Genomic DNA, 26,074 nt, shown 5'->3' with positions numbered 1-26,074 from the left:
TGAAAAGACACTGCATGTGTTGTGGTTCTAACACGTGTGTTTCAGTTTCCACATTTTTATTTTTCACATCGAATCACATATTAGTCCTTTCCTTGAATTCACCTTCACCTATAATGGTTTATTAAAAACAAAATAAAATCATCTGATCACAGTGGGTCTTAAAATTAAGCAAATACAATCTCACATAAACAACAACATATAATGTTTTTCACTGTGCCATTATTTATTGAACAAAAATGAAACCAAAAAAAAAAAAAAACATTTGAACAACACCAAGTACCTCTTACTGCTTCCACAGTATTTAAGAGTTAAGTTGCAGCCTGGTGCTGCTAATCATCCGCCCTTGATTAATTGATCACCACCTGGTTTGTAGACTTTTATTAAAGCAGAAGTTTTGGCAGTTTGCTGGTTTTGAGCACTCAGGTGTGGCAGTTGACAAGAGCGGACGACATAAGCAATGGTCTTAGAGAAGCAATTGTTGCTGCACATCAATCTGGAAAGTGTTATAAAAAAAAATGTGGAGTCCAATGTTCTAAAGTGTGAAAGAATATTCACAAGTGGGAAGGACTAAAGACAGTTGCAAATTTTGGGACAGATGTGGGATGTCCCAACACATTCAACCCAGGTTAGACTGTGCACTGCTTACTGAACAATACTTCTCAGACCCCACAGGCCTCACTGAGCATATTAAATGTTAAAAGCCATGACATCACAATCAGAAGTAGACAGAACAAATATGGTGAGTTCGGAATATGTTGCCAGGAGAAAGCCTCTTCTGTCTAAAAAGAACCTGGAAGCATAAAGCACAAGGCATCTAGAACAATGACCTATAGAAAGATAAGACCATAGTTGAGCTGTTTGAAACAAAGCATTTCAGTAGAAACACCTCCTACCCACTGTCAAGCACGGCGATAGATGGATAATGATTTGGGCTTGTTTTGAAGCCACAGGACCTGGACACCTAGCAGTCATCGAGTCGAGCATGAACTATTCTGTAGGCCAACGTATTCTAGAGGCAAATGTGATGAAATCTCCAACATTAGGTCATGCAACAGGACATACAAGATACAAAGTTTCTTTAAGATACACAGATTTAGAATGGCTGAAAATAAAATAATCAAGGTTTTGGAATGACCTAGTCAAAGTCCAGACCCAATTGAAATGCTGTGGTGGGGATGTTAAGAGAGCTGTGCATATGTTAATGCCCAAAAACATTAATGAACTGGAGCAATTTCATTAAGAAGAATAGGCCAAAATTTCCCCACAATGATGGGAGAGCCTGATAAATTCATACAGGAAACAATTACTTCAGGTAACTACTGCTAAAGGTGGACCTACAAGCTCTGGGGAGGTACTTAGTAGTTCCCACATTTTCTTTTCTTTTTGGATTTCTTCTTGTTGTTAAATAAATAATAGTGCTGTGTTATAAAAGTTATATATTGTCGTTTTTTTGAGCTTGTATTTGTCCAAAGACTAAGAGCCGCTATAACCAGATGATTTTTACACAAAAAAACACATATAATTAAAAGCGGGGGCACTAACTTTTGAACGTAAGAGGTGATCATTGATTTTAGTGTGGTATTCATTTAGCCTTGTCCGTCATCCACACTAAAGTCGAAGTCTATATTAGATGTATGGGAGCTTGAGCTGAACTTTTCAGCACCTAGCAACTCCGGGCACAGAGGGACACGGGGCGCAAGGAAACATTGTGGAATGTGTCAAGGAGGGGGATGGGGGAGGGGGGCTTATTCTGCCCTGCAGTGTTTTTTTTTGTCCTCCTTCTCACTGTAGATAGCTGTCTTTCTCTCAACCACTCTAGTATATACTGGCTTCTACATACATATTGATTTCCTATACTCACTCGGTTCCTACTTAATTAGGCACATCTGCTTTATACCACCATTAACTGCCCCTTTTATCACGTAGACGTCTCATAATCCTGCACGACTCTAGACCATCTGATGTTTTTTTTTTTAAAACAATTTATAATCATTTCTTTATCCTGACTATCAGTAAAGAGAGACTGCCACTAACCTGATATTAGATATTTTAACTGGTGTGGATTGTTACATGCTTTTCTTGTGTTCATGTTGGTTTCTCCAGGCATAGAAACATAAGAGTAGGTGGAATGATGACTCTAAGGGTGCATCAGTGTGTCCATATAGATGTGTATGGGGACCTGCTTCCCATTTGTAGTTGTATTTCCACCTTATATGCAATGTTCTTGAGATGCACCATGACTCCCCCATGACCGGGATAAAGCAGATACGAATGAATGAATTCATCTTAGTGCATTTTTAAACACCTCTGTGTCACTACTGGGTTGAAATTAGTCCACCAGCCAAAAATATCCAGCCAACAGTAGTAATGTAGCCAGACACTGATTTACACATATTCTGGAATGAAATGAAGACACAAACATTTAGTGAAGACCTGAACTTTATCATATTCAAGAGATGGTTGAGCATACGCTAGGTGGTGTTTCATCATCTTCAGAACCGCACAGGCTTGTACTGTATACTCCTTGCGGGTTTGTCTTGGGGTTGGCTGTGAATGCTCCAATCATTTGCTGGCTGAATGTCATCCCAAGTGTTCACGGTGTTAAAATAAAGCCTACCTCCGCACCCCTTCCCCTCACACCAGCACAACATGCACTGCTATGAAAATAGGCCTGGATCACTGATTAAGAGCGAACCACCACCTAGATGATAATCTCAGCTGTAGTTTTATTGAAGGTGGGATAGAAAGTGGCTGAAAATCCATCCAGATATGAGATGAGAGTATACCTGCAAATGTAGGCTATTTATAAAGTGGCTAAAAAAAATAATGAGCTGAACGTGGAACGGTTGTAGCACTTGATCTCTCTCTCTGTGTGTGTGTGTGTGTGTGTGTGTGCACTTCACTGTGCAGAATGAAAGTGCTTTCAGTGAGGATTTTCAGCGGTGGCTGTGTGACACAAAAGCGCACTTTCAGCGGTCTTTCATTATTAACACGTGCGTTTCGGGACCGAGTCCAAAACGACGGTTGTGCCACAAAGCCGAGCAAAATAATATACGCCACACACATGACACGACTTTTTGTACGCTTTTGGACCATGGCCCGATGCCTGCCTGCGATTGGCTGTCCAGGAGAGGGGCGGGGAGCCTTGCTTTCCCCTCCGCCGTCGTCCTCTCTTCCCCCTTTCTCTGTCTGCGAGAGCGAACGAGCCGGAGGCGCGCGCACACACACACACACACACGCGCACACACACACACACAGAGAGACGACTCCATCTCCGGCTGGCTGCGCTTCACCGTGCCTGACCCTGTTCACACGAGGACAAGAGACGCGTCCACCCTTCTGTCCTCTCCGGGTTCGGACGGACCGTGCACTGCGAGGACACTCGGGCCGGGTTGGACAGCAGGAATCTTGCTGCTTGGCTAAACTTTCAACTTGGTGCGCTTTTCTTTTCCCACTTCCGCGGGTCCGGACCCGGTGACTCATCCGTCACTTTCCGTAATCAGTCCATCACTGGCTGCTCGGCTGCGCCATGTCTCCTATCCGCCGGTCACTCTTGTACCCGGGACCCGGGACATCCCCCTTTGACCGTCCTGTCCTCTTTCGCACTCAGACTCGAGCCGAGTTAAAGCAGTCGAGGACATGCAGAATGCGCGGTTTTGCGGCTTTTTCCCCCTCGTGGTTGTCCCGTTACCTGATGTTACGCAGCAGGTACTCAACCGGCCGTGGAGCCCCCAGACTAGACTAGACTAGACTAGACTAGACTATATCACCGGGCTGTTGTTGTTGTTGTTTTTTTTTTTTTTTTGTTCTATTCAGGTAGTGTGATTCACCTAAATAAAATTCCAGGTGCAGATTTCAATTGGAAACACTTTTCTACATTTTATCAGGCGTCCACCCTTTTGCGCATGGACTGCGAGACGCACAATACCGACAGACAGACAGACAGACAGACAGACAACAGGTGCTCACTCACTCTGCATGCGCATGAATGAATGAACGAATGAATGAATGAATGAATAGATGGATGGATGGATGAGGACGCCTGTCTCCATCACCTGTCTTTATTACAGGAATGCGCATTACGCACACTTTATAATCGGCTGTGTGCATGGTCTGGTCGTTGTATTTGTCCCTTGATATTCGAGCCTTTACTAGGACGTTTGTCATTTAAGGTGAGTAGGTCAGAGAAAATGCAGTGAGGATGCTGATGTTATAACCCGCACTGCTACACTGTGCTCTGGACATCCTGTTCAGTGTGATCGTGTGCTTTTTCGGACATGGCCCATGTGTGTGTGTGTGTGTGTGTATGAATGTGATCAGTCTCGTTCTCGGTCCATGTGGACTATAACGAGGCGTTGTAATAGCACAAATCTACCGCTAGGGGTGTTACAGACCCCTGTATGCTCAGGTAACTTAACATCATCAGTACTGAGGCAGTGCAGTGGCACGTCCAGGTTTGGGACAAGATCACATTATGGAGTGGCACCAAATAATAATCTAGCTATATCTCAAAGTTGCATTGGTAAGTTATTATTCTCTGGGATAAAAAACACAGCAAAATTGTCATTTTTTTGTACCGATAGTTAAAGTGTTATTCAACATTTATTCGTCACATATACATTACTGTACAGTAAAATTCTTTTTTCTTTGCATATTCCGGCTTTGTTAGTAGGCTGGGGTCAGAGCACAAGGTCAGGTTTTTAAGAACACCACTGGAGCAGACAAGGTTAAGGCCCCAATATCAGCAAACTGGCGGAAGTGGGGCTCGAACCGTCAACCTTCTGATGAGTAATGCAGAGCCCTAACACACCACCACTCTCGGTCTGTGGTCGCATCCGGTCTATGGTCAAACATAGCTCTGAAGGCAGTGCGTTTCAATCCAGCATTACCATATGCCACTCTTGGTGGCTTAGACGGACCTTTAACCATCAGATTTTTCATTCTTTCTCTTGTAAGTTGCTTAGAAGAAAAAAAAAATGTTGTAAGATGACATAAAATGTAAAATTGTAAATGTTAAATTACTATAAAACTATTTACAAATCATTAGAATAATTAAAATATACATCAAAACATGTACTGTTAAGGGACATCATCTTCTTACTAAGAAAAAGTATAATGTCATTTTTTTTATTGTGGTGAAATAAATGACTACTGTATCGGCTCTATAATATTAGAATACTGTATGTTGCACTTTTTTGCATGAATGGTATAGGAAATTTGGGTCATTGTGTATCAATGCTTATTGCAGAGGTGACAGCTGCTACCGTGTGCCACCAGTGGGACCACCTTCCTGAGAGGATAAAACCACCGCGGGGTAGCGTCCTCTAGTTTTCCATGTCTCTGATGTCTCTTATGGTAATACACACTCTTTTAGGGCCTGTTGCGACATTCAGACATCTTTGTGGAAGCCAAAACAGGTTTATGAAGGCTAGACCAATAAAACATGTGGATAAGTTATGCGTGTGAGTAAATCTCTCTCTCTCTCTTTCTTTCTCTCTGCCTCTCAGTTTAGCTCTCTGTCCTGTATGGCTTTTTATTCCTATCTGATAGTTTCAAGTTTCATATAGGGATGGAAGCCATGCAGGGCTGGGAGCCTACGTCGTCATGGAGACTGGCCGGAGTTGAGTCTGGTGGCTCTTGTGCCAAACAACTGTCTTCACCTGTCAACTAAAATACACACACACACACACACACACACACACATACGCTAGTGCTGGCACGAGTCCGGGTCCAGATGCCCACCGGGCGCTTCTTGCTGCAGGGAGACTGTGTGAAACTGTGCTGCCAGTCGAGTTTACAGACAGCTCTCTGAAGTAATCCTAACACACGCACACACTCTCAGGAGCCGGACATCTGCTGCAGAGCTGCACAAAGACAGATGTTCATTTGCATCAAGTGGCACCAGGTACACACGCACACACACACACACACACACACACACACACACTAATAGACCTCACTGGCTGTTGCTGAGCTTTTAATGAGTAAAGGTGCAGCCTCAGGCTCAGTGAAGCAGACCTGCAGGGAGCTGATTCGTGTCAGTAAGAGTTAGCTTAACAGACAGAGACATTGCTTTTTGCACCAAAGCCCCAACTGGGGATTTCAGTTTATCTGCACATAATTTATGACATTCACCCACTCATCTGTTCAGGTGAATTATTTCACAGCGACTGCTTCATGGCACAATGTCAGGGTTCTTGACTCTTCTGTTTACAATTTATGACATTTAACCAATACTGAAATAACTTTCAAAGAACATGAATGTGGAAAATTTTCATTTATGCAATAGACTGGAAACGTGCTTTTAAATCTGTCCAACTATGGAACAACTCACTCTATTTCTGATACACTAAACTGAGGTTTGAACGCTACCCTTGAATGTAATTTATGTATTTATTTACAATATTAAAACAAAATCTTTTAGTCACCTTTTAACCTTAGTGCTTTATAAATAAATTCTAAAATCTGATGGATCAGAAGATGTTGATTAAGTTTGTGTAACAGCACCTGTAACAATATTTCCAACTGTAAGACAAACCACAGGTTTAATAAATACATTGTCTGGCTGAAAAGAAGATTGCATTCAATCACCTTTAGCTTTAATTAAAGAACACAATATGATAGGCAGTTTCTGTGTGAAAATGATTCCTTACGCTCTCAGAAACACTCCACCACTGGAATACATGTGTGCCATCGGGCAAGAGAAGCTTCACAGAGGTAATAACCTGTCGTTCAGTACATTCAGGTCATCATCTGATTTCATTTTATTGCTGTATAACCTTGCTTAGTCTAGACCTGACCAACTGAAGCGACCCCAGATCATAACACTGTCTCTAGACCATCATATAGTACAGTGGCCACTGTGTATGATGGGTTCATGTGCTTGCCTCCTTACCTGATGCACAAATCACTCTGGAATAGGGTCAAGCTGAATTCATCAAAGCACATGACCTTTCATAAAGTCCGATCTTCATGTTTCCCAGCAAATTCAAGCATTTTTGTCTGATAAGTCTCACTAACATAATGTTTTCTTATGGCGTGCTCAACACATTCTGTGTATGGAAATGCTTTTATTTTCACTATTAAACACAGCAATCATTTTTTTTGTTATCATTTTTGTTGAAACAGCATATTCATGGGGACCTATATAGCACAGTTTTCAAATAAATATTTTTTTAGGTGTGTGTTTTAAATCGTGTCTTTTTAAGATGTCTATTAAGCCATTTTGTAGGGAGCGTTCAATGTCAGAGTCTTTTAACTGCCCCAGGTTAAGCTTTACCTTTCACTCACTCACTCACTCACTCACTCTCGCTCTCTATGATGATTATCCTGTACAGAGCAGAGGGAGGCCTGAAGCCTATCCCAGGGGACTTGGACATGGGGTGGGGTACACCCTGGACGGTGGGCTATTTAACCTCATCTCACCCTCATCTGTGCACATAATGCTTTGTTTATTTGAGTACTAGTGTTTTCAATGTGGTCTGTGTTCGGGGAATAATTATCTAAAGCCTTCGTGATCACTTCATCATTGATATATTATTCAGAGTGACAATTGCAGGTAAACGGACTTTGACAAGATTAGGTGAAATAACATGGCGATGCAGCTCAAATCCAACTGAAGCTAGGGATTAATGCATGCAAGATAGGGCTTGTTCTTCCATGACTCATTTTATGCCTAGCAGCTTCACAATGTCGCAACAAAGACTAAGATTTCAGTTGATTCTCTGAACTGGATTCCAATATGGAGCGTATAATGAATATTAAATGCTATTCGCATCTATTTATGCTACAAAGGTCTGCAACTTCTCAGCATCATGCTCATTAATTTGACAAATAACAAGTGTGGGTGTTCACACCTATTTCTGGGGTTGTCTTATATGCAGATATAAACATTGTGCTTTATAAACAGTTCATCCATTTTTACGGTCACATAAATTTTGTGGCATCATGTACTAAAAAGAAAAGTGTGTTAAAAAGTAGTCAATCAATTTAATTATGTATTCATTAATAAGGAAATGAAAGCAGCATAGCTTGTAAAATAGAATAATTTTGATGTAATACTGTGGTGTAGAGAGCTGATTAATCTAAAATGAAAGAGTAAAAGCAATGGTAGGTCAGCGGGTCAGGTTCTCTAACAAACTCATATTGGAACAAGTAGAAATTGATGCAGCGACACAGATGTGTGCTTGAAATACTGTTAAATTATGCTCCTAACAGAAAGAAAGCCCTTTAATAAATTTCAGACATTTGTACCTGCTCTAACCTTGACCCTGTTTGGATTAATTTCAGAATTTCATCAGTCAGTTGGATACAGTGATAATTCCGTATAAATCCTACAAACATGCAGTTGCTTGTTCTTCAGATATCAAGTTATTATTGAGTTGTTGTTGTTTTTTTGTTAGTTTTTTTTACTCTTAAATAATTCAATTTTGAACAAAATTTTTATATTATACAAAGATAAACATAAATACAAAATCATTTTTTAAATGATGATTTCCGTTATTAAGGGAAAAAGCTGCTTAACATACTGTACCTGGCCTTATGTAAAAAAAATAATTGCCTCCCTTGCTAAAACATGAATGAACTGTGATTTTTGGAAATCTGAATACATTTTTGCCAGTCTTGTTGAATCAAGAAATCACTTAAATAGAACCTGTCTGACAAAGTGAAGCATGTTAAAGATCCTATTGAAGATCTAAAAAGGCAACATGTTCTAAATAAATTCAAAAACAGACAAGAAACAAGGTAATTGATATGCATCGGTCTGAAAAAGGGTTACCAAGTTAACTCTAAGGGTTTGGACAGGTCTGCTTTGAGAGCCATTATTTACAAATGGAGAAAACGTGAAAACCTTCTGAGTAGTGGCCAACCAACAAAAATGACTCCAAGAGCACAACAACGACTCATCCAGGAGCTCATAAAAGAATCACATTTTGCCTCACGTGGCACAGTTAAGGTCAGTGTTCATGATTCAACAATAAGAAAAAGATAGGGAAAAACATGGCATCCATAGGAGAGTTTCAAGGCGAAAGCCACTGTTGACCAAAAAGAACACAAAGCCTCATATCACATTTGCCAGAAAATATCTTGATTATCCCTAAGACTTTTGGGTAAATATTCTGTGGAGTAGTGACTCAAAGGTTTATCATTTTGGAAGGTGTGTATCCCATTATATCTGGCGTAAAACACAGCATTTCATAAAACAAACATCTGTGATGTTCTGCAACTGCTTTGCAGCTTTAGGACCCGGACCACGTGCCATAATTGATGGAACCATAAATTCTGCGCTCTACCAAAATCCTCCAGCTCAAGTGCACTGAGGTTATGTAGCAGGGCAATTATCCACGACACACCAGCAAGTATAAAACAAATTATTGATTAAAAAATATGTCTTACAAAATATAAGTAACAGTAATATTATGTGATCTTTGTTAATAATGAACTGTGCATAAAATTAATGTCATGTCTGCGGTCCGTTTTTTTTTTTGGGCTCCAGCATGGCACAGAGACTGATGAGTAATTGTGCTTGTCCACTAACATCAAAGTTATAAACCATTGTTCACTTATTCCCTACAACATTTTCAGTTTAATTTGAACTGAGCAGTTTTGCTCACTACAGTTTGGAATCTTGCTTAAGATGGGCAAATATCTTGTGTAGATGCTAAGATCTTGTTATTTTGGTACTTGTTATTACGAGTTTATCAGTTAATGATGAGGACTGTTTTTGACAGTTTAACCGCATGTTCAGCAATTAAAGAATGATGCAAAAGTAATGTTATATGTGTGATTTACTAAAGTTTTGCATTATTTCTAAGTATTTTTCTGCATGGGCAAAAAAATACAAGCACACACACTCACTCACACACTAAGGGCAATTTAGAAACGCCAAATAGGGGACGCTGCATGTCTTTGGACTGTGGGAGTAGACTGGAGCATTTAGAGAAAACCCACCAAGCACAGGCAGCCAGAAATCTAAGCCTCGACCCTTGAGGTGCCTCGAAGACACTTTTTTATTTTTAGGAACGTGTTGGCCATCATTTTAACATTAACCTTATTGCAGTGCATTGCAGAAAATCTGTATTGCTTGCAGTGTATTTTCTACAAATTAAGATATGGTTATAAAAACCTTTCTTTTTTCTTTTCTTTCTTTTTTTTATCCAACTAGTTAAAAAATTATAATAAGTTAATAACATGCTAATATAAGTTCAGCCTTTTTTCGTCACATATACATCATTGCAAAGTGGAATTCTTTATTCTTTGCATATTACAGTTTTGTTGGCTGGCATGGGTCAGAGCACATGGTCAGACATTTTACTGTGTTCTGCTGCAGACAGGATTAAGGGCCTTGCTCAGAGGTCCAACAAGGGAAACCTAGCGGAAAAGGGTCTCGAACCGCCGACTTTCCAATCAGTAACTCAGAGCCTTAACTAATCGAGCAGACACCGCCATACCATATAAAGTAGGCCACTTTTAGTAGCCTACTGTACATGGCAGCACGGTGGCTTAAAGGTTAGCACTGTCGACTTGCATCTTCAGGATCCGGATTCGATTCCAGCCGCGGGTACAGTATGTGTGCATGGAGTTTGCATGTTCTCCCCGTGCTTGGTGCATTTCCTCTGGGTACTCCAGTTTCATCCCACAGTCCAAAGACATGCAAATTAGCCTAATTGGCATTCCCAAAATTAAGTGTAGTGTGTGAATGAGCGTGTATGTGTGCCCTGGGATGGACTGACACCCTGTCCAGGGTGATTTATGAGTGAAATCAAAATGTTGAGTAAAAGTGATGTTATTAACAGTTAATAACCTACTTTAAAATAAGCTACTTGCTCAATGTAAACAACCTACTGCCATAGATATTAATTTAAAAAGCTAAACTGAATATTTTAAGGGAATTAGTTAAAGCTGAAATAACAGTGCTGATTGGTATAAGTGAATTTTTGCTTATCAGCATATTTTCAACTTTAACCTTTTAACTATTTCTCGAAAAATCTTCCCGTCAACGACGAGTACTTTAGCTAGTACAGGGTAACGCAACGCGTATAGACGATGCGTGAGTGAGTGAAAAATAAGATGATGTACGACACCGCACTCTAGTGGTCAGAATTTCAGGCTTTGGTTTAAACACATCGGTCCTTTTATCCAAGTGCACTACGCTGTGTGCGCTTCTAGTCGCGCATGCGCACTTTGCAGTGCACTAAACCTCTAGTTGAGATACAGCGCACCGGATGTGACGTTTAGCGGCATGTCTCAGTGTTACACAAGCACCGAGGATGTTAAATAACCGTGGCCTGTGAATGAAGTTACACAAGTAGCCACACACATACACACACACAGGGTGTCTGCACTCGGGCTGTTTTATTCTATAGCCTAGTTTCTGTGGAGAAAGCTGTTAGAACGACCCAAGAGCTAACATGGCTAAACGTAAACTCCGGCAGGATGTTGTTGCGTCTGAAAAGGACAAGACAAAGGGTCAGGATGTGAAGAAGAAGAAGAAGAATGAAGCTGCTCCCAAATCTCCGAGCATCAAAGGTAGGGTCACTTTAAATCAAGAGTTTAAAACTAGTTCAAAGTTTAGTCAAGAAAGAGTACAGTTGAACCACTGCATGCATAACACGAGGTGTGTTTACAAATGAATGAAAGTCGTGGAGATGTTTTGTAAATACATGTTTTTCTCTCTCCTTTTGGATGACTGTGGAGTTTCCTTGCACTTGAACTTGCCTTGCACTTGTTTATTTACTGAGTCAGTTCAGCAGCTGCAGATGTGCACTTTTGCATGGCTGCTCTTGTGGATCTGAATAGTGTAACTGGTGCACCACGTGTGCAAATAAATAAGAAATTTCCTTTTTCTCTCTTAGAAGTAGAACGCGCTCAGAGCATGCACGCGAGGTGATTAAATAACAGCGCTCTCCTGACCCCCCCCCCCCCCTTTACGTTGTGTAAGATGTGTTTAGGCCACGCCTACTGCAGAACAGTGGGAGTGGGGGTGGGCGTGTCTTAATGAACTCTTACTTAACATGAGGAAAAGGCGGGAGATCAGAATTACTGCATGCCCTTACAGAAGTCCTGGAACGCTCAGGTTGAATTTTATACCATGGTTGTTCACAAGAATCATTCTGTAAGTGTTATAGAAATAAATAATAAATAAAAACAACTCCCCACTTCATTTTTTCCACTGGCTTCCTGTTGCATCAAATTCATTAAAAACCTAGTATCCCAGTGTAGGGATAGATCTAATGATGGAAACTTCAAAGCGCTTTTGTTAATCGCTCTGGATAAGAGCGTCTGCCAAATGTGTAAATAGATTGTGATGCTATTTATTGTTATGATGTTCAACAGTTTAACTAACCCAAAATTAAGGGCAATCTAACATTTGTATTATTATTATTTATTATTATGCTGATGCATGCATTTTTCAGACAAGGTTACCAGAGCCAAAAATGTTGCCAGGGCCAACAAGCCCAGAGGCCAAACATCGACAAAGACACAAAAGCCATCAGAGGCAAAGAAAAGCAAATATTTCAGAAAGGCATTAAAAGAAGAGCCTGAGGACGTCTCCGAGGAGTCGAGCATGTCGCTTCACGAGAGCGCTGTGCCGAAGATCAATGACTATGAGATGAAAGAAGAGAAAAAAGAAAATGATCATGGGAGTGAGGAGAGTGATGAAGATGAGGAGTGGGAGGAAGTAGAAGGTGAGTTTGTGTATTTCTGTAAAAGTTTGATCAAGAATGAATGTCATTGTTTTTTTGTATAGGTGTTTAGGTTTAATTAATGTGAATATGCATATGTGTGCTCATAAATGTGTTTTTTTTTTGTTTTTTTTCCTTCCAGAACTGGCAGCCCCATTAGGACCAGTGGGGCCAGAGCAAGAACCTGCAGTCCCCTCTCAGCCTGTGGAGATTGAGATCGAGACGACTGAGGAAAGGCACAAAAGACAGAAAAAGTGTGTACGAAGAGAAGGGGTGATGAATAAAGCATCTCATCACGATTTTATGTATTGTATAATTTGAAAAAAAATCATTATAGAATAGAAAAAAAGAAGTAGGTCTACCTTCATCATGGAATCCATATTACATAAATATGGCAATTTAAACAGTTCTTTTTATGGCCTTTATTTATTTATTTATTTATTTATTTATTTTTTATGGCCTCATCTTATTTCTTGAAGGACTTTATTTGATCACTTAAATAAATCCCATAAATAAATGTAATAGTAAGATATTTTTTTGCTAATACCTTTTAAACTACCTTTTTTGGTATGGTACAAAAAGAAAAAGTTGCACTGAAAACCTAAGCGAGGCTTTTTTTGACATTATCTACTTATTACCTGTCACACTGTCAGCCAACTGATTGAGTAGACGTTGGTGATTGACAGCTAGCTCTAAGACACCTTTCTATGGTGATCGTTTCCAGGGAAAAAGATGAAGCCGAGTATATGATGTACCTGCGCAGAATGGTGAATCGTTTCCACAAGACGGTACAGGAGGATACACACAAGGTGTGTGCGTTTGTGCAGATTTGTGCATGTACATTTTGTTTACAATTTCAAGAAAGATAGCCTGATGTTGCATCACATCTCTGTCGTTTATGTATCATTCAGGTTCATCTGTTATGTTTGCTGGCGAGCGGACAGTTTCGGAACCGCCTGTGCTGCGAACCTGACTTATTGGCCATCACCTTGTCTTTAGTTCCAGCTCACTTTGCCACCCTTGTTAAAAAACCTATCAATTCTGTCTATCTGGAGAGTCTTCTCAAGTGGTAAGAACAATGTGGAAATAATCCTGAGCGTTTTAGTCAAACAAGGACTTATGATGAAATTTCTTGAGTGAATGTGTAAAATCAATTTTGAATAAACATTTACAGAATACTTTAAGTGCAGTACAGTGATGAGACTCTTAGCCGCGATAAAACATTCATACTGCCCACTGCACATCTTGTACAATACTTATCACCACCCCTGTACAGTCCCAGCCTCTTTCAAATGTCATAAAAAGTGTTCCCGGGAGGCCGGTGTTTCAGACGTGAAGTAGGCTTACTGGGAAAACTTTTTACCTTGATGGTATCCAAGCAGTAAACGCTGGGATTAGGGCATTAGTGTAGGGCAGGTGATTGTATAGAGAAATAACTTGAGAGGTTTCACTTGAATTTGTTGCTTAGAGCTAATTTGTTTGCTGCTGGCAGGTTTAAGGGGACGTTCACACTAAACACCGCCCTCCCTGAAGAGAAGGACGTGGGGATGCATGACCTGCTCGAGAGACGTTTGGGAAGTCTGTCAGCGCGTAATCATCAGGAGATGACCTATGTGAGAGACCTTTCACGTCACAATTTCTCATACTTGACCCTGCCAAAAATATTTCATTACATTTATATTATTTACCGAAAGAACTTTTGACGTTTTTTCCCCCCTAGCTGTTCCTGCTGGTGCTGAGGTCACTGCACATCTACTGTAGATTAGTGCTCTCACTACAGCCAGTATCTTTCAAGCCAACAACAAAGGTAGATTTGTGTGTGTGCACAGACACACAAAGATGTTCTGTATGATGGACAGGAATTTGTGCACTCGATAAACAAAATTTTTTTGTTTTTTTTTTCTTTAGTTTACAGCACACACCTCCAGCTGTCCTCTTTCTAAAGACAAATCTAAGGAAGCTGATAAAACGCCACCAGAACCCAAAATTTCCCCAGGTTCCAAACGCGCATTAACTTCCAGTACTGAGGGGCAAGCAAAGAGGGGAGGAAAGAGACAGAAAATAAATGTTAAGAATGAAGGGGACAAAAGGAAAGAAGCAATCGCGGAACAAAGACCAAAAAACACCAGGAGAAGGAGTACAGCATCTAAAGTGTCCTATAAAGAAGACAGCAGTGATGGGGATGAACTTAGTGATGGGGAGGAGTTTAAGCCGAACTTTGAGGATGACAGCGAGGTTGACAGTGAGGGAGTGAATGAGGATGAGAGTGAGGAAGTGAATGAGGATGAGAGTGAGAATGAGAGCGATGACTCAGAGCGTGGTGCAAAAAGGTCAAAAAGGAATTCAAAGGCCAAGGCAAAGGGCAAAAGTCAGGCTCCGCGGCGTTCCAATAAGACCATAAAGAAGAGAAAGGAGGAGGACGAGGGTAAAAAAGAAGACCTATGCTGGAAGAAGCAGCGAGGAAAAGGAAAGCAGGAAAAAGGAAATGATGAATGGATAGAGGTGTACCTGAAAGCAGCAAAGCGCTGGATATGTGTTGATGTTGATGAAGGGGTGGGGCGGCCGGATCTCTGCTTCAAACAAGCCACACAGCCTGTTACGTATGTAGTGGGTGTTGATGAAGGTGGCTATCTGAAGGACGTGAGCAAAAGATACGACCCTAACTGGCTCACGTCATCACGGAAACGCCGTTTAGACTCCGAGTGGTGGGAGGAGACGTTACTCTACTATGAGGGTCCGGATTCTGAACAAAAGCGGGAAGAAGACAAAGAGGTACAAGAAGACAACAACAATGTCCATGCATTTAGATTGTAATTGCCTGAATGATTAAGATTTATTTCAGTCAACTAATATACAGATTCACAGAAGGTAAAATCGTTGTTACTTTAACAAAGAAATCATTTTATTACAAGCTCTCTAATTGAGTTAGGTCCTCATAACTCGAAAACAGCACAGAAATTGAGAGCATTCCGTTGTGTGAATGTTCTGAACATTACAAATGTTTTGATACGAGTTTTGTGGGTGCGCGTGAAAAAATTCAGCTCGATATCGCTGTATTCTTTAGAAAAGTACTAGCACATCATCCCCACAGATACGACTCATGGTAATCGGTAAGTCTTGATAAGTCATTGGCTAAGTCAAGTCTTGCAACATTTTACAGATTCCCGATGTCTGTTTTTCTGAGATACATTCCCATTCCCATCAAAATCACCCATATGTGCCCAACTGTGTTGAGATCTCAATCTCTATTTATTGGATGTCCTTATTCAGAGCTATTTGCATTTTATTTCAGTGGCAGCTTTGTCCTGGGGTTTGACCATTCTGATCAGGAGTTCAATATCTTAACCACTGAGTTTCTCTTGGGAAGAAATCAATCCTACAAGAATATAAACGAACGAGGAATCCGAATAACTGCATTTAGACTGTACATTCCCAACACGTGAACCCAAGTCACAGCAGCAAAATTCTTTCTATAATTTCCGTAGCAAATAACTTTTTTCCCTTTCAATTTGTCCCTGGTCAGTGTATTATAGTAGATACTGTAATTTATATGTGATGGTGTAAAATATGGACAAATATTTAAAAAGTTTTTCCGTAGATGATAAACATTATTCTGAGCTCTTTACCTGTTTTGAAGCAGCACAAGGGTCATTTGGCCAAAATGTTGATATATATTTGCTATACAGTAGGTGTGAAAAAATAAACACAGTATATAGAAGTATAAGTCTTAAAAATGAGGATTTACTGTGCTTGTTTTCCCATATAGCTAAAGGAGAAGGTGATGGAGAAGCCCATGCCCACATCAGTAGCGGAGTACAAAAATCACCCTTTGTATGCACTGGAGAGGCACCTGCTAAAGTTCCAGGCATTGTACCCCTCCACTGCCTCCATTTTGGGCTACTGTCGAGGAGAAGCTGTATATTCACGGTAAAGTGTGTGTGTGTGTGTGTGTGTGTGTGTATGAGACAGTGAGAGAGAGAATGTGCAAAGGCTGCTGGCCTTGTAGAATAGGACATGGGGACTGCGTGAGCCAGCCCTTCAGACTAAAACAGTCAAGGTTATAGCACAGATCCTGTCACCTTGACTTGGTTCTTATATACAGTTCATGGACCTGGATAACATAAAACCTTCATAACCATTTGGATCTCTAATTTGCGTTTAATTCAACTGATTTAATTTTAATTACAATTTAAACTGACAATTTGTGTGTTAGTGCTGCACATGGATAATAATAATAGTCCATTCATAATGCATGAGCAAATGACAGGTACTTGAATGTATTAGTCAGCTCTAATTATATGTTTGTGGTACATTTTTAGGGATTGTGTCCACACACTGCATTCTAGAGACATCTGGTTGAAGCAAGCGCGCACCGTCCGACTCGGGGAGGAACCTTACAAGGTGAGAGAACAAGCACAAAAAAAGAAAAAAAAGATGTGCTCATAAAAAAAACCACTTTATTGTCAAAATTTTAACCCCAAAAAAATCATAAGTAAATTGTAAATAAATCTCGGTTACCCATACAAATTTAATTTAAGTGTCTGGCTATATAATTGGAATCTGTTGTTCAGCCCTGCAATTAAATTTAAGTTAATATGAACATATTCAGTGCTATGGTAAAATGTTGTTTGCGCCCCCTGCTGGTTCAGATGGTAAAAGGCTGCTCGAACCGCTCACGGAAAGCCAGGAAAATGTCTGAGAACAAGGATAACAAAGACCTGCCTCTGTTTGGCCACTGGCAGACCGAGGACTACCAGCCTCCTGTTGCTGTCAATGGCAAGGTGAGCATGTCAAAATGAGAGTGGAGTTGATTGGCCAGGTAAGATTTCAGACTATGCCGTTTCTCCTTTAACTTTTTAATATAGAGAGCAGAATTTCTGACTCAGTGTGTCTGGGTTCCCTGAGTTTGGATTACTGTCTGTATAGCGTTTTACACATTTTCCCCACGTCTGCAAGGGTTCAGCGTTTTTCCCCTAGGTGTACATGTGTATGAATGAGAATGTTCACCTGATTCATAAACTGAGGTCTTGCACACAGGCTCTAGATCCAGTAAAATAATTATTAAAGAATGAATAACTGAATGAGGAGTTCTTTAAGGTAAAAAAAAGGGTGTTAAAAGATTTACTTTTATATGTACAGGGAAAATTACTTAAAAGTGAAACAAAAATGGATATACCTTTTTAAGGCTAAATATTCAAAGATAAGTACAGATTTGTAAGATATATATTATAAGTAGAATAAAAGACTTTCAGCCCATGCTACATATGAAAGTACAATGATAATTCAGAATTAGAACACGCTGCCTTAGAATTTTTACTTTACGAGCTAAAATTTAGCAAGAAATTTGCTTTGACATGAAAAGCATTTTAGGCATATGAGCTAACGAACCAAGCCAAAATGAATGCTGGCTAAGTAGCGGTACAAAACTTGTTAGCATCAGTGGAAAGACAATTAATGCAAGTTTATGTATTTTTTGAGGGTTTGTTTGCATTTTGTGTAAGATTTTATGACATTATAGCAACATGGGTCCCAAAAATGTTAGCAAGAAGAAAACAGAATAAAAAAAAAATAGAATAAAAAAAAGTAATTGTTCTTCTATGCACAATAATGATTATTGTGTTGGAAATAGATAATATTCGTATTAGTTTTGGGTGGTTGAAACGGATTATCATCATTTACATTATTTTCTATTGGAAAATGTGTTTTGCAATACGTAATTTTGTCTTAAGAACTTTCCTTAATACAAGTCAAATGATGAGATGAGAGTCATAGTTGCAGTAAAACATTTGTATGGTTCAGAAAGTTTAAAGAAGGCTGTACATCTATGGATGACGGTTCCAGCCGAGGTGGCTCGGAGCCCATTGCAGTTGTTCCTGTAAACATTCAATGCATTGAACGCCTGATCCCTGAAAATCGACGAATAACTTGTTCACACACACACAAGTTGGTGACTCTACACACAATCATTCATTAACACCACTTGCTGCATTCCCCGTACAGTCCAAATCTCACTTCGAGTAATTTCCACATGATTTTTCTTTAAATTCATTCCTGGGAGGCTGGCATTTTAGATGTGAAACATGCAGTCCAATCATGGCATCATTGTACTGAGAAACTTTCTACCTTGATGTTATCCAACCACTAGTGAAATATTTGCATAAGTTCAGTGTATCAGGGGATTATATAGAGAAATAAATGTATTTTTTACTCTCATAACTGTCCTGTTATTCTGCACAGTCAAAAGTCCCGGTTTGACTTGAACTCCCCTCGCGCATATAAATGCATGTACATGATTTATGAATATGGTGTCATATACTGTGAAAGAGAGAATATTAGTTTGTTGTTATTGTAATTCAGAAGTATGTGAGTTGGTGTTAATGAAGTATTTCCAGACTGTTATTGAATTTGGAGGAAGAAACTGTCTCTGTGTCGGGATGTTTTGTTTCTGTAGCTTGACGCTGAAGCAGATGCAGTACATGTCAGGGCTGCTGGTTTGTAGTCATTAAGATTTGTGATTATTGTCTTTTTGGGGGGTGGGAAAATTATGGCAATTTTAAATCAAGCTGGAACAATGCAAAGGCCTGAAGATTGGTTTTGTGTGTTTGTGTGTGCTTATTGCAGGTTCCACGTAATGATTTTGGAAACGTGTACCTGTTTAAACCGTGCATGTTGCCTATAGGGTGTGTGCATCTGCGTCTGCCGAATCTGAACAGAGTGGCTCGAAAACTCAACGTGGACTGTGCTGGTGCTGTAACAGGCTTCGATTTCCATGGAGGACACTCGCATCCTGTGTAAGTGTGTTTTGTATAATGGCAACTCGCATTAAGAAGACGACTTTAAATGTACATTAAAGACGACTTTCAATGTACACGTTTGCAGGCATATGCTTGGGAGTAGTGATGACGAAACAGAAACACAGAAACCTATTCATGACATTTTTGTCTTTGTTGTTTGAGGTGCACCTTCACCTTAAAAAGAGAAATCGACTACAGAGTTTTCATAACAGGGTTCTGGTGCATGTTCTATTCTAGTGCCTTTCTATTATATCCAGCACTTTTTCTCTTCTTTTTTTTTTTTTTTTGCTTTTTTTTTTTTGGGACAATGTGTGCTCATTGGCTTTTTTTGTGGGATTGGATTTTGTGCATTGGCTTTATTTGTGGCCTTTGGACCCTTTGGATACAGGTGAGCCTGGGGTGCCCATAATCCTGTCACCTCTTTACCGTTGTACAGTATAGTTGCTGATAAATATTGTTCACTTCACCTGTTCATGGTTTACCTGATCACTGTATACCTATGTGAAACATTTTATTCCTAAGGCATGTTTTAAATGTTACATGTTTTATTAGTATGCGGTTAAGTAAAACGTAAGCCTTTATTTGTCATAAATACATCACTGTACAGTGAAATTCGTTCATGAAGATATCCAAGCATATCGGGGATCAAAGCGCAGATAGGGTTAAGCTGGAGCAGATTGGGTTAAGTGCCTTGCTTAATGGGTCCATCAAAGGCAACCTAGTGGAGCTGGGTCTTAAACCGCCGACCTTCAGATCAGTAACCCAGTGTCCTAATCCTCTGAGCTGCAACCGCTAATATAAAGCAACTTTCCATACCAGGAGAAGTTGTCATTATGCTCACTAGATGTAAACTAATTGCAGTGGTCGAATTTTCGAGGTCCATGTTCGATTTCCGGCCAGGTTCAATTCCCATCTCTGTGTGCATGGAGTTTGCATGTTCTCCTCGTGTTTGGTGGGTTTCCTTCAGGTACTTCGGTTTCCTCCCACAGTCCAAAGCCCTGCAAATTAGCCTAATTGGCATTTCCAAATTGCCCGTAGTGGGTGAGAGTGTGTGTGCCTGTGATGGATTGGCACCCAGTCCTGGGTGTACCCTTTGTAAGTCACTTGGGACAGGCTCCAGGCCCCTTACAACCCTAAATACAGGAAAAAGCGGTATAGACGATGAGTGAGTGTGTTTTTTATTGCATTTGATCGCTTTCCAACCAGAGGGTTGCCTGTAAATGTAAATGCTACACGTCGTGTTTCTGCCAATGCATTTGTATTGGTGCACATTTGTTGAAGTGTTTTGATTATGTAGTTGCATGATTTCTAATCGGTTTCATCGTGCTGCAGGACTGACGGCTATATCGTATGTGAGGAACACGAAGAGATTCTGAAAGATGCCTGGAAAAACGAGCAAGAGATTCAACGGAAAAAGGAACTAGAGGTTTGTGTGTGTGTGTGTGTGTGTGTGTGTGTGTGCATGCCTGAGTTTGTATCTTTGTGTGTGTTCGTGTGGTTTAAGTCGTGATAAAGGAGCAGCTTTGCTTCAGTCTATAATATATGAGTGTCGGTAAAGAGTTTGACTAACTCATCCTTTATAAAAGTTCATTATTAAAATGAGAACTTATGGATTGTTTCAGCACATGCAGTAATACACACAGTAATATGGATTGCTTTGAGACAGCCTCCTTTACCCGTCTGGCTTTGATGAATGTAATTTGGCCCGCCACAGGCTTGTGATGTATTATATTGTCTACACAATGGAATCTATAAGCAGTATACTGTTTAAGAGATTAATGGTGTTTAACTAAAGAGCGGGAGCAATAATTTAATCTTTTATTTAATGCTTGCAATGAATATGTATGAGATGTGTGTTTTTTTTATATATATATATATATATATATATATATATATATATATATAGTATAGCCAGACAACTCCATAATCTTAAAACGACTTTTGAAACTTTCGAGTGTATATGAGTCTACAGGTTGTATATTCTACTGTTGTTGTTTTTTTTCTTATTTTTCTCTTTTCTGCTGAAACAGAAGCGTGAGAAGCGAGTACTAGGTAACTGGACACTGCTGGTGAAAGGGCTGCTGATTAAGGAGAGGCTGCAGAGGCGTTACAAACAACAGGGCATGGCCAAGGACACAGGCATAGCGCAGGGGGCAAACAAAGAAGAGGAGGGATTTTCATCTGAAGAAGAGAATGACAGTGGTGCCCATACGGCTCCACCATCTCTGGCTGTTTCATGGCCGCAGAACAGGGAGGAGAAACAGGAAGAAGGAGGAGCTAAAAAGTCCATCAGTAAAAGGGAGAGGCGTGGCCGAGAGAAACATCTCTTCCCTTTCGAAAAAAGTGTGTAATCTGATTATTTTCACTTGCCATCTCTCTCTGTCTGTATTTCAATCGCAGATTTCGTTGTCATCTCGGTTAATGCGACTAGAGCTACATGAGATGAACGCCTTTCTGTAGCAATTTGTAAAGCAAGTGCAACTTTTGTCTTGCTTAATTGAGGGGAAACAAACTAATCCATTATCTCGCACAACTTCCATGAATGGAAAGTCTGTTTTTCCAAAACTTGGTTACAACAGAAATTAAAAAATTCTAAACAACAATCTATATATATTCTAACTCTCTCTCTCTCTCTCTATATATATATATATATATATATAGAGGGACAGACAAATGATTAAATTTCTGTTAAAGGTGAAAAACTAACATTTACAGACATTTTACATTTTTAAAAACGCCGTACATGCCTAAATGACGATCCCAGCTCATAGAACGCTGCGGTCATTCCTGCAAAGATTCATCAAGTGGAGTGTGTGACCATTAAAAAAAATCAACAGATAACGGGGGAACTGTACACAGTCATTCAAAACGTCCACTGGCACATGACAGGAATTCAGCAGACTTAGCTCCAAGCCATTTCCACATGTTGGGGTCAATAAGAGTTCCCGGGAGGCCAGCATTTCAATCATGAAGCAGGCAGTGCGATCATGACCATGGACTATTAAGAAAACTTTCTGCCTTAATGGCATATAAGCACTAGTGAAACGCTGGGATGGGTGCATTAGTGTATCAGGGATTATATTGGGAAATAAAGGTAGCTTTACTCTCATAACCATGTTGTGTTATTCTACACATCAAAAGTCCCAGTTTGACTCGAACGGCTAGACTAGTTTTGCCCGTTTTTAATAGCACATGCAAATGTGGTAGATTATTATTTTAAGGTTAAAAATGCAAAGATATTTCTGTAAGAACCTCTTAATTGCATGCTGCTAGTATTTCAAGAACTCGAGAGCTCTTGCATTATGTTGTGTCTCAATCATTTCGTTGCTTCGGGTCGGTATTTTCAGTAAGTACAGGATATCTGATTGGCTGTGCGCGCACAACATTTAACTTCCTCTTCCTTTACCAAATACCTCCACTGTGTCTGTGACTGGAAGCCAGCAATGTTTTTCTAGTTCTCATAAACCCATTATATTCAGTAGCTGCTGTGATTAAGTGTATTTCCTTTGTTTACTTTTCATCGCTTTCTCTGCATATTTCCATGTTGTTTACTGTATTTCCTCAAAATTCTGTCTTCCAAGAAACCTGATATATCATAAATCTCCATAAATCTTCCACCATAAATGTTTAGACTTATCTCAGGCCTATCGTACAGTTGAATATTAACTACAGATTTCATCATCAGCCTTATACCTGAAAAAATTCTGCTCTACAACTCAATTCATTAAGCGTTTACTGTAATAATCTTATTTTTGACTGATGTTGATTTTTCACTCTTATAGATTTCTTTTGTATTGAGAAATATTTTTCTGGAAAGTGTTTATAAAAGTTTTTTACATTTCAATAAAAGCAAACAAAAAAATAACAAGCTGGTTTGAATGTGGCCTGTTAGTCCTAATCATTGACCTTTTCTGCCTCTATCCTCTGTTTAATTGATGAATTAAAAGTGTAAATGCATCAGAGATCCTGAATTTAGTTAGCTTAACCTATGATAATCAAACTACATACAACAGCCGCAGGAATATTGACACCCTTAATTACATCTAAAAGTCAAATCGTTCTCATAACTACTTAATTATTTTCTTGAATAGCAGTTGTTCAATATTTTGTGCTCAAAAATAAATGTGTTATTGACACCGAGAATGGGAAACTGCACACATGCAAATTATGCAATTGAAGATAAGTTAGGTACACGGTTACTGACCCCCTTAAATCAGATCGTGATATACAGTTGTGGCCTTATAATTTAATATAAATATTTATGAATGAACTGACCACCAAGTCTGTAGTTAAGATTAGGGTTTTATGATCATCAGTATGTTTGGACAATGACTGGAAATTACACTGTTCCCAGAACCATTCTTTCACAATTTGATTCCTGGAATACGACTGTGCCATTAGGGAAGAAAAACCTGTAGGAAGAAAAAAAACAAGATGCTTGTACAGTGGCCACTATGCGCTTCCCTTCTTACTCCGATGCACCCGTCACTGGAATAGGGTCAATCTGGACTCATCAGACACATGATTTTTACCATGCAACTTCACTAAGAGTTTAAGTGATCTCCAATTTTTCCGACATTTCTTACACAAAGTTAAGCATTACTCTTCCAGGTTTTGTTAATGTGTTGAAGACTTCTGAACTCAGTTTTAACAACTTAAAATCTCCTTAGCTGTTTTCTTTGCTTGATGCAGCCCAATTATTTGACCCTTCTGAAATAGGGACATTTATGTAGGCCAGGCAGTAATGTCTTAGTTTGTTAAGGCCCTGAGTTACTGTTCAGAATTTCAGCCATTTGAGCCCCAGAAGGTTGCTGCTGTTGATTCCTTTAAACCTGACTTAAAATAAAGAAAATTCCTGACACACTCTGTAAAATGTGGAGTGAGATATTTTATTAGTATATCGCTTCAAACAATGGTCATTGTGGCAAAGCAGCTTTACAGAATCAAAATGTGTATGAAATGTGAGAAAAAAAATTATAAATAAAAATGATCAGGTTGTGCACAGTAAAAGGGAATCTTAACGCTTCATCACTCCAAGACATCTTGGACAATGCTATGCTTCTGACTTTGTGGCAACAGTTCGGGAAAGGCCCTTTTCTATTCCAACATGACTGTGCCCCAGTGCACAAAGCAAGAACTATAAAGCCATGGTTTGATGAGTTCGATGTAGAAGAACTTGACTGGCCCACACAGATCACCAAGTACCTTTGGAATCAACTGGAATGAAAACTGCGAGCCAGGCCTTCTCATTCAACATCACTACCTGATCTCATTAATGCTCTACAGAATTAATGGGCATGAATTCCCACAGAAACAGTCAAAAAAAAATAGTGGACAGCCCTCCTAGAAGAGTAGAAGCTGTTACAGCTGTGAAAGGGAGACCAACTCCATACTGAAGTATATGTATTTGGATACAATAACATTGCAGGTTTGACCAAACACTCACTCACTCACTCATTATCTATACCACTTTATCCTATATACAGGATATATCACAGGATATCACTGGGAGCCTATCTCGGGAGACTTGGCACGAGGTTGCCAATCCATGACAGGAAACACCCACACCCACATGCAATTTAAGAACACCAGTTATCGTAATCTGCATGTCTTCGGACTATGGGAGGAAACCAGAGTACCCAAAGGAAACCCACCAATTATGAGGAGAGCATGCAAACTACAAACGCACAATCGAACCCAGAACATGGAGCAATGCTTTGCATTGGTGATTAAATATTGTAATATATACCTGTATCTCTATGTCAATATAATTAATTACATGCACTGTGCATTATGAGTAAATATTTTCTCTTTTTAAACTAATAGTTCAAGGGAAGGCAGTGTTTTAGACAGAGTTATACTTGTTTTCTTGTAAAAAAAAAAAAAAAACAGACCAGACAAAAGTCGTGCAGTTATAAAGAAATTATGCCTTTTGCAGCCAAAACGTGATGTATCCTCCAGAGATCCGAAAGAAAAAAAGCTTTCATATTTAATTTTTTTTAATAAAACATAAGTCTGGGAGATGTCAGAAACATGTCTCACAGATTTTTTTTTTCAAAACTGTAATTTATTTGTTAGTTATAACATGTCCCTTGTAATGTACACTGGGTCTTTGCTTTGTCTAAAGAAGTACAATGAATTTTAGTTCTATTCAGTAATATAGAATATAGTTATATAATTATAATATAATAAGTAATTAGTAAAAAACTTGAAAGCAACAAACGGGCCCTAGCTTAACAAATAGCCTAACAAATTTCCCACTTGTGGGACTAATAAAGGTTTATCTTATCTTATCTTATCACCCTGCGCCATCACCACCCGGGCAAAGCTATGATGTCACTCAATGTGATGTCACTGAACGTGATGTCACTCAATATGATGTTTCACAGAAGGTTCTTAACCACTTTTTGGTGTATGTTTAAGGCATCCGCATGGCTGACCAGTTTGAAATATTAAAAATTTGCATCCTTAATGTCATTAGATCACATAGGCCTGGTTCAGTGTCGATTGCATAATTTCCTAGGAAGAGTGTATTGAATTCCTTCGGGTGTGTTTTGGCAGACAAAATAACTGACTTCCTTTTGAGTTGAGCCC

General features: G+C 39.5%; 1 protein-coding gene across 1 annotated transcript; it reads left to right on the top strand.

Annotated features, from left to right (window-relative positions):
• The first annotated feature begins 11,264 nt into the window (after positions 1 to 11,264).
• xpc (xeroderma pigmentosum, complementation group C) lies at positions 11,265 to 23,348 on the top strand. The gene is made up of 14 exons (XM_053504779.1): positions 11,265 to 11,529; positions 12,417 to 12,689; positions 12,829 to 12,940; positions 13,411 to 13,495; positions 13,598 to 13,755; positions 14,179 to 14,299; positions 14,407 to 14,493; positions 14,595 to 15,458; positions 16,453 to 16,613; positions 17,006 to 17,087; positions 17,336 to 17,467; positions 19,308 to 19,477; positions 20,813 to 20,906; positions 21,511 to 23,348. The coding sequence occupies exons 1-14, from the start codon at positions 11,412 to 11,414 to the stop codon at positions 21,829 to 21,831; spliced, it is 2,778 nt and encodes a 925-aa protein (XP_053360754.1). The 5' UTR covers positions 11,265 to 11,411; the 3' UTR covers positions 21,832 to 23,348.
• Positions 23,349 to 26,074: the final 2,726 nt, after the last annotated feature.

The sequence above is a fragment of the Clarias gariepinus genome, chromosome 9 (assembly GCF_024256425.1).
Source record: "Clarias gariepinus isolate MV-2021 ecotype Netherlands chromosome 9, CGAR_prim_01v2, whole genome shotgun sequence".
NCBI classification, from domain to species: Eukaryota; Metazoa; Chordata; class Actinopteri; order Siluriformes; family Clariidae; genus Clarias; species Clarias gariepinus.
This window is presented reverse-complemented; position numbering and strand designations above follow the sequence as displayed.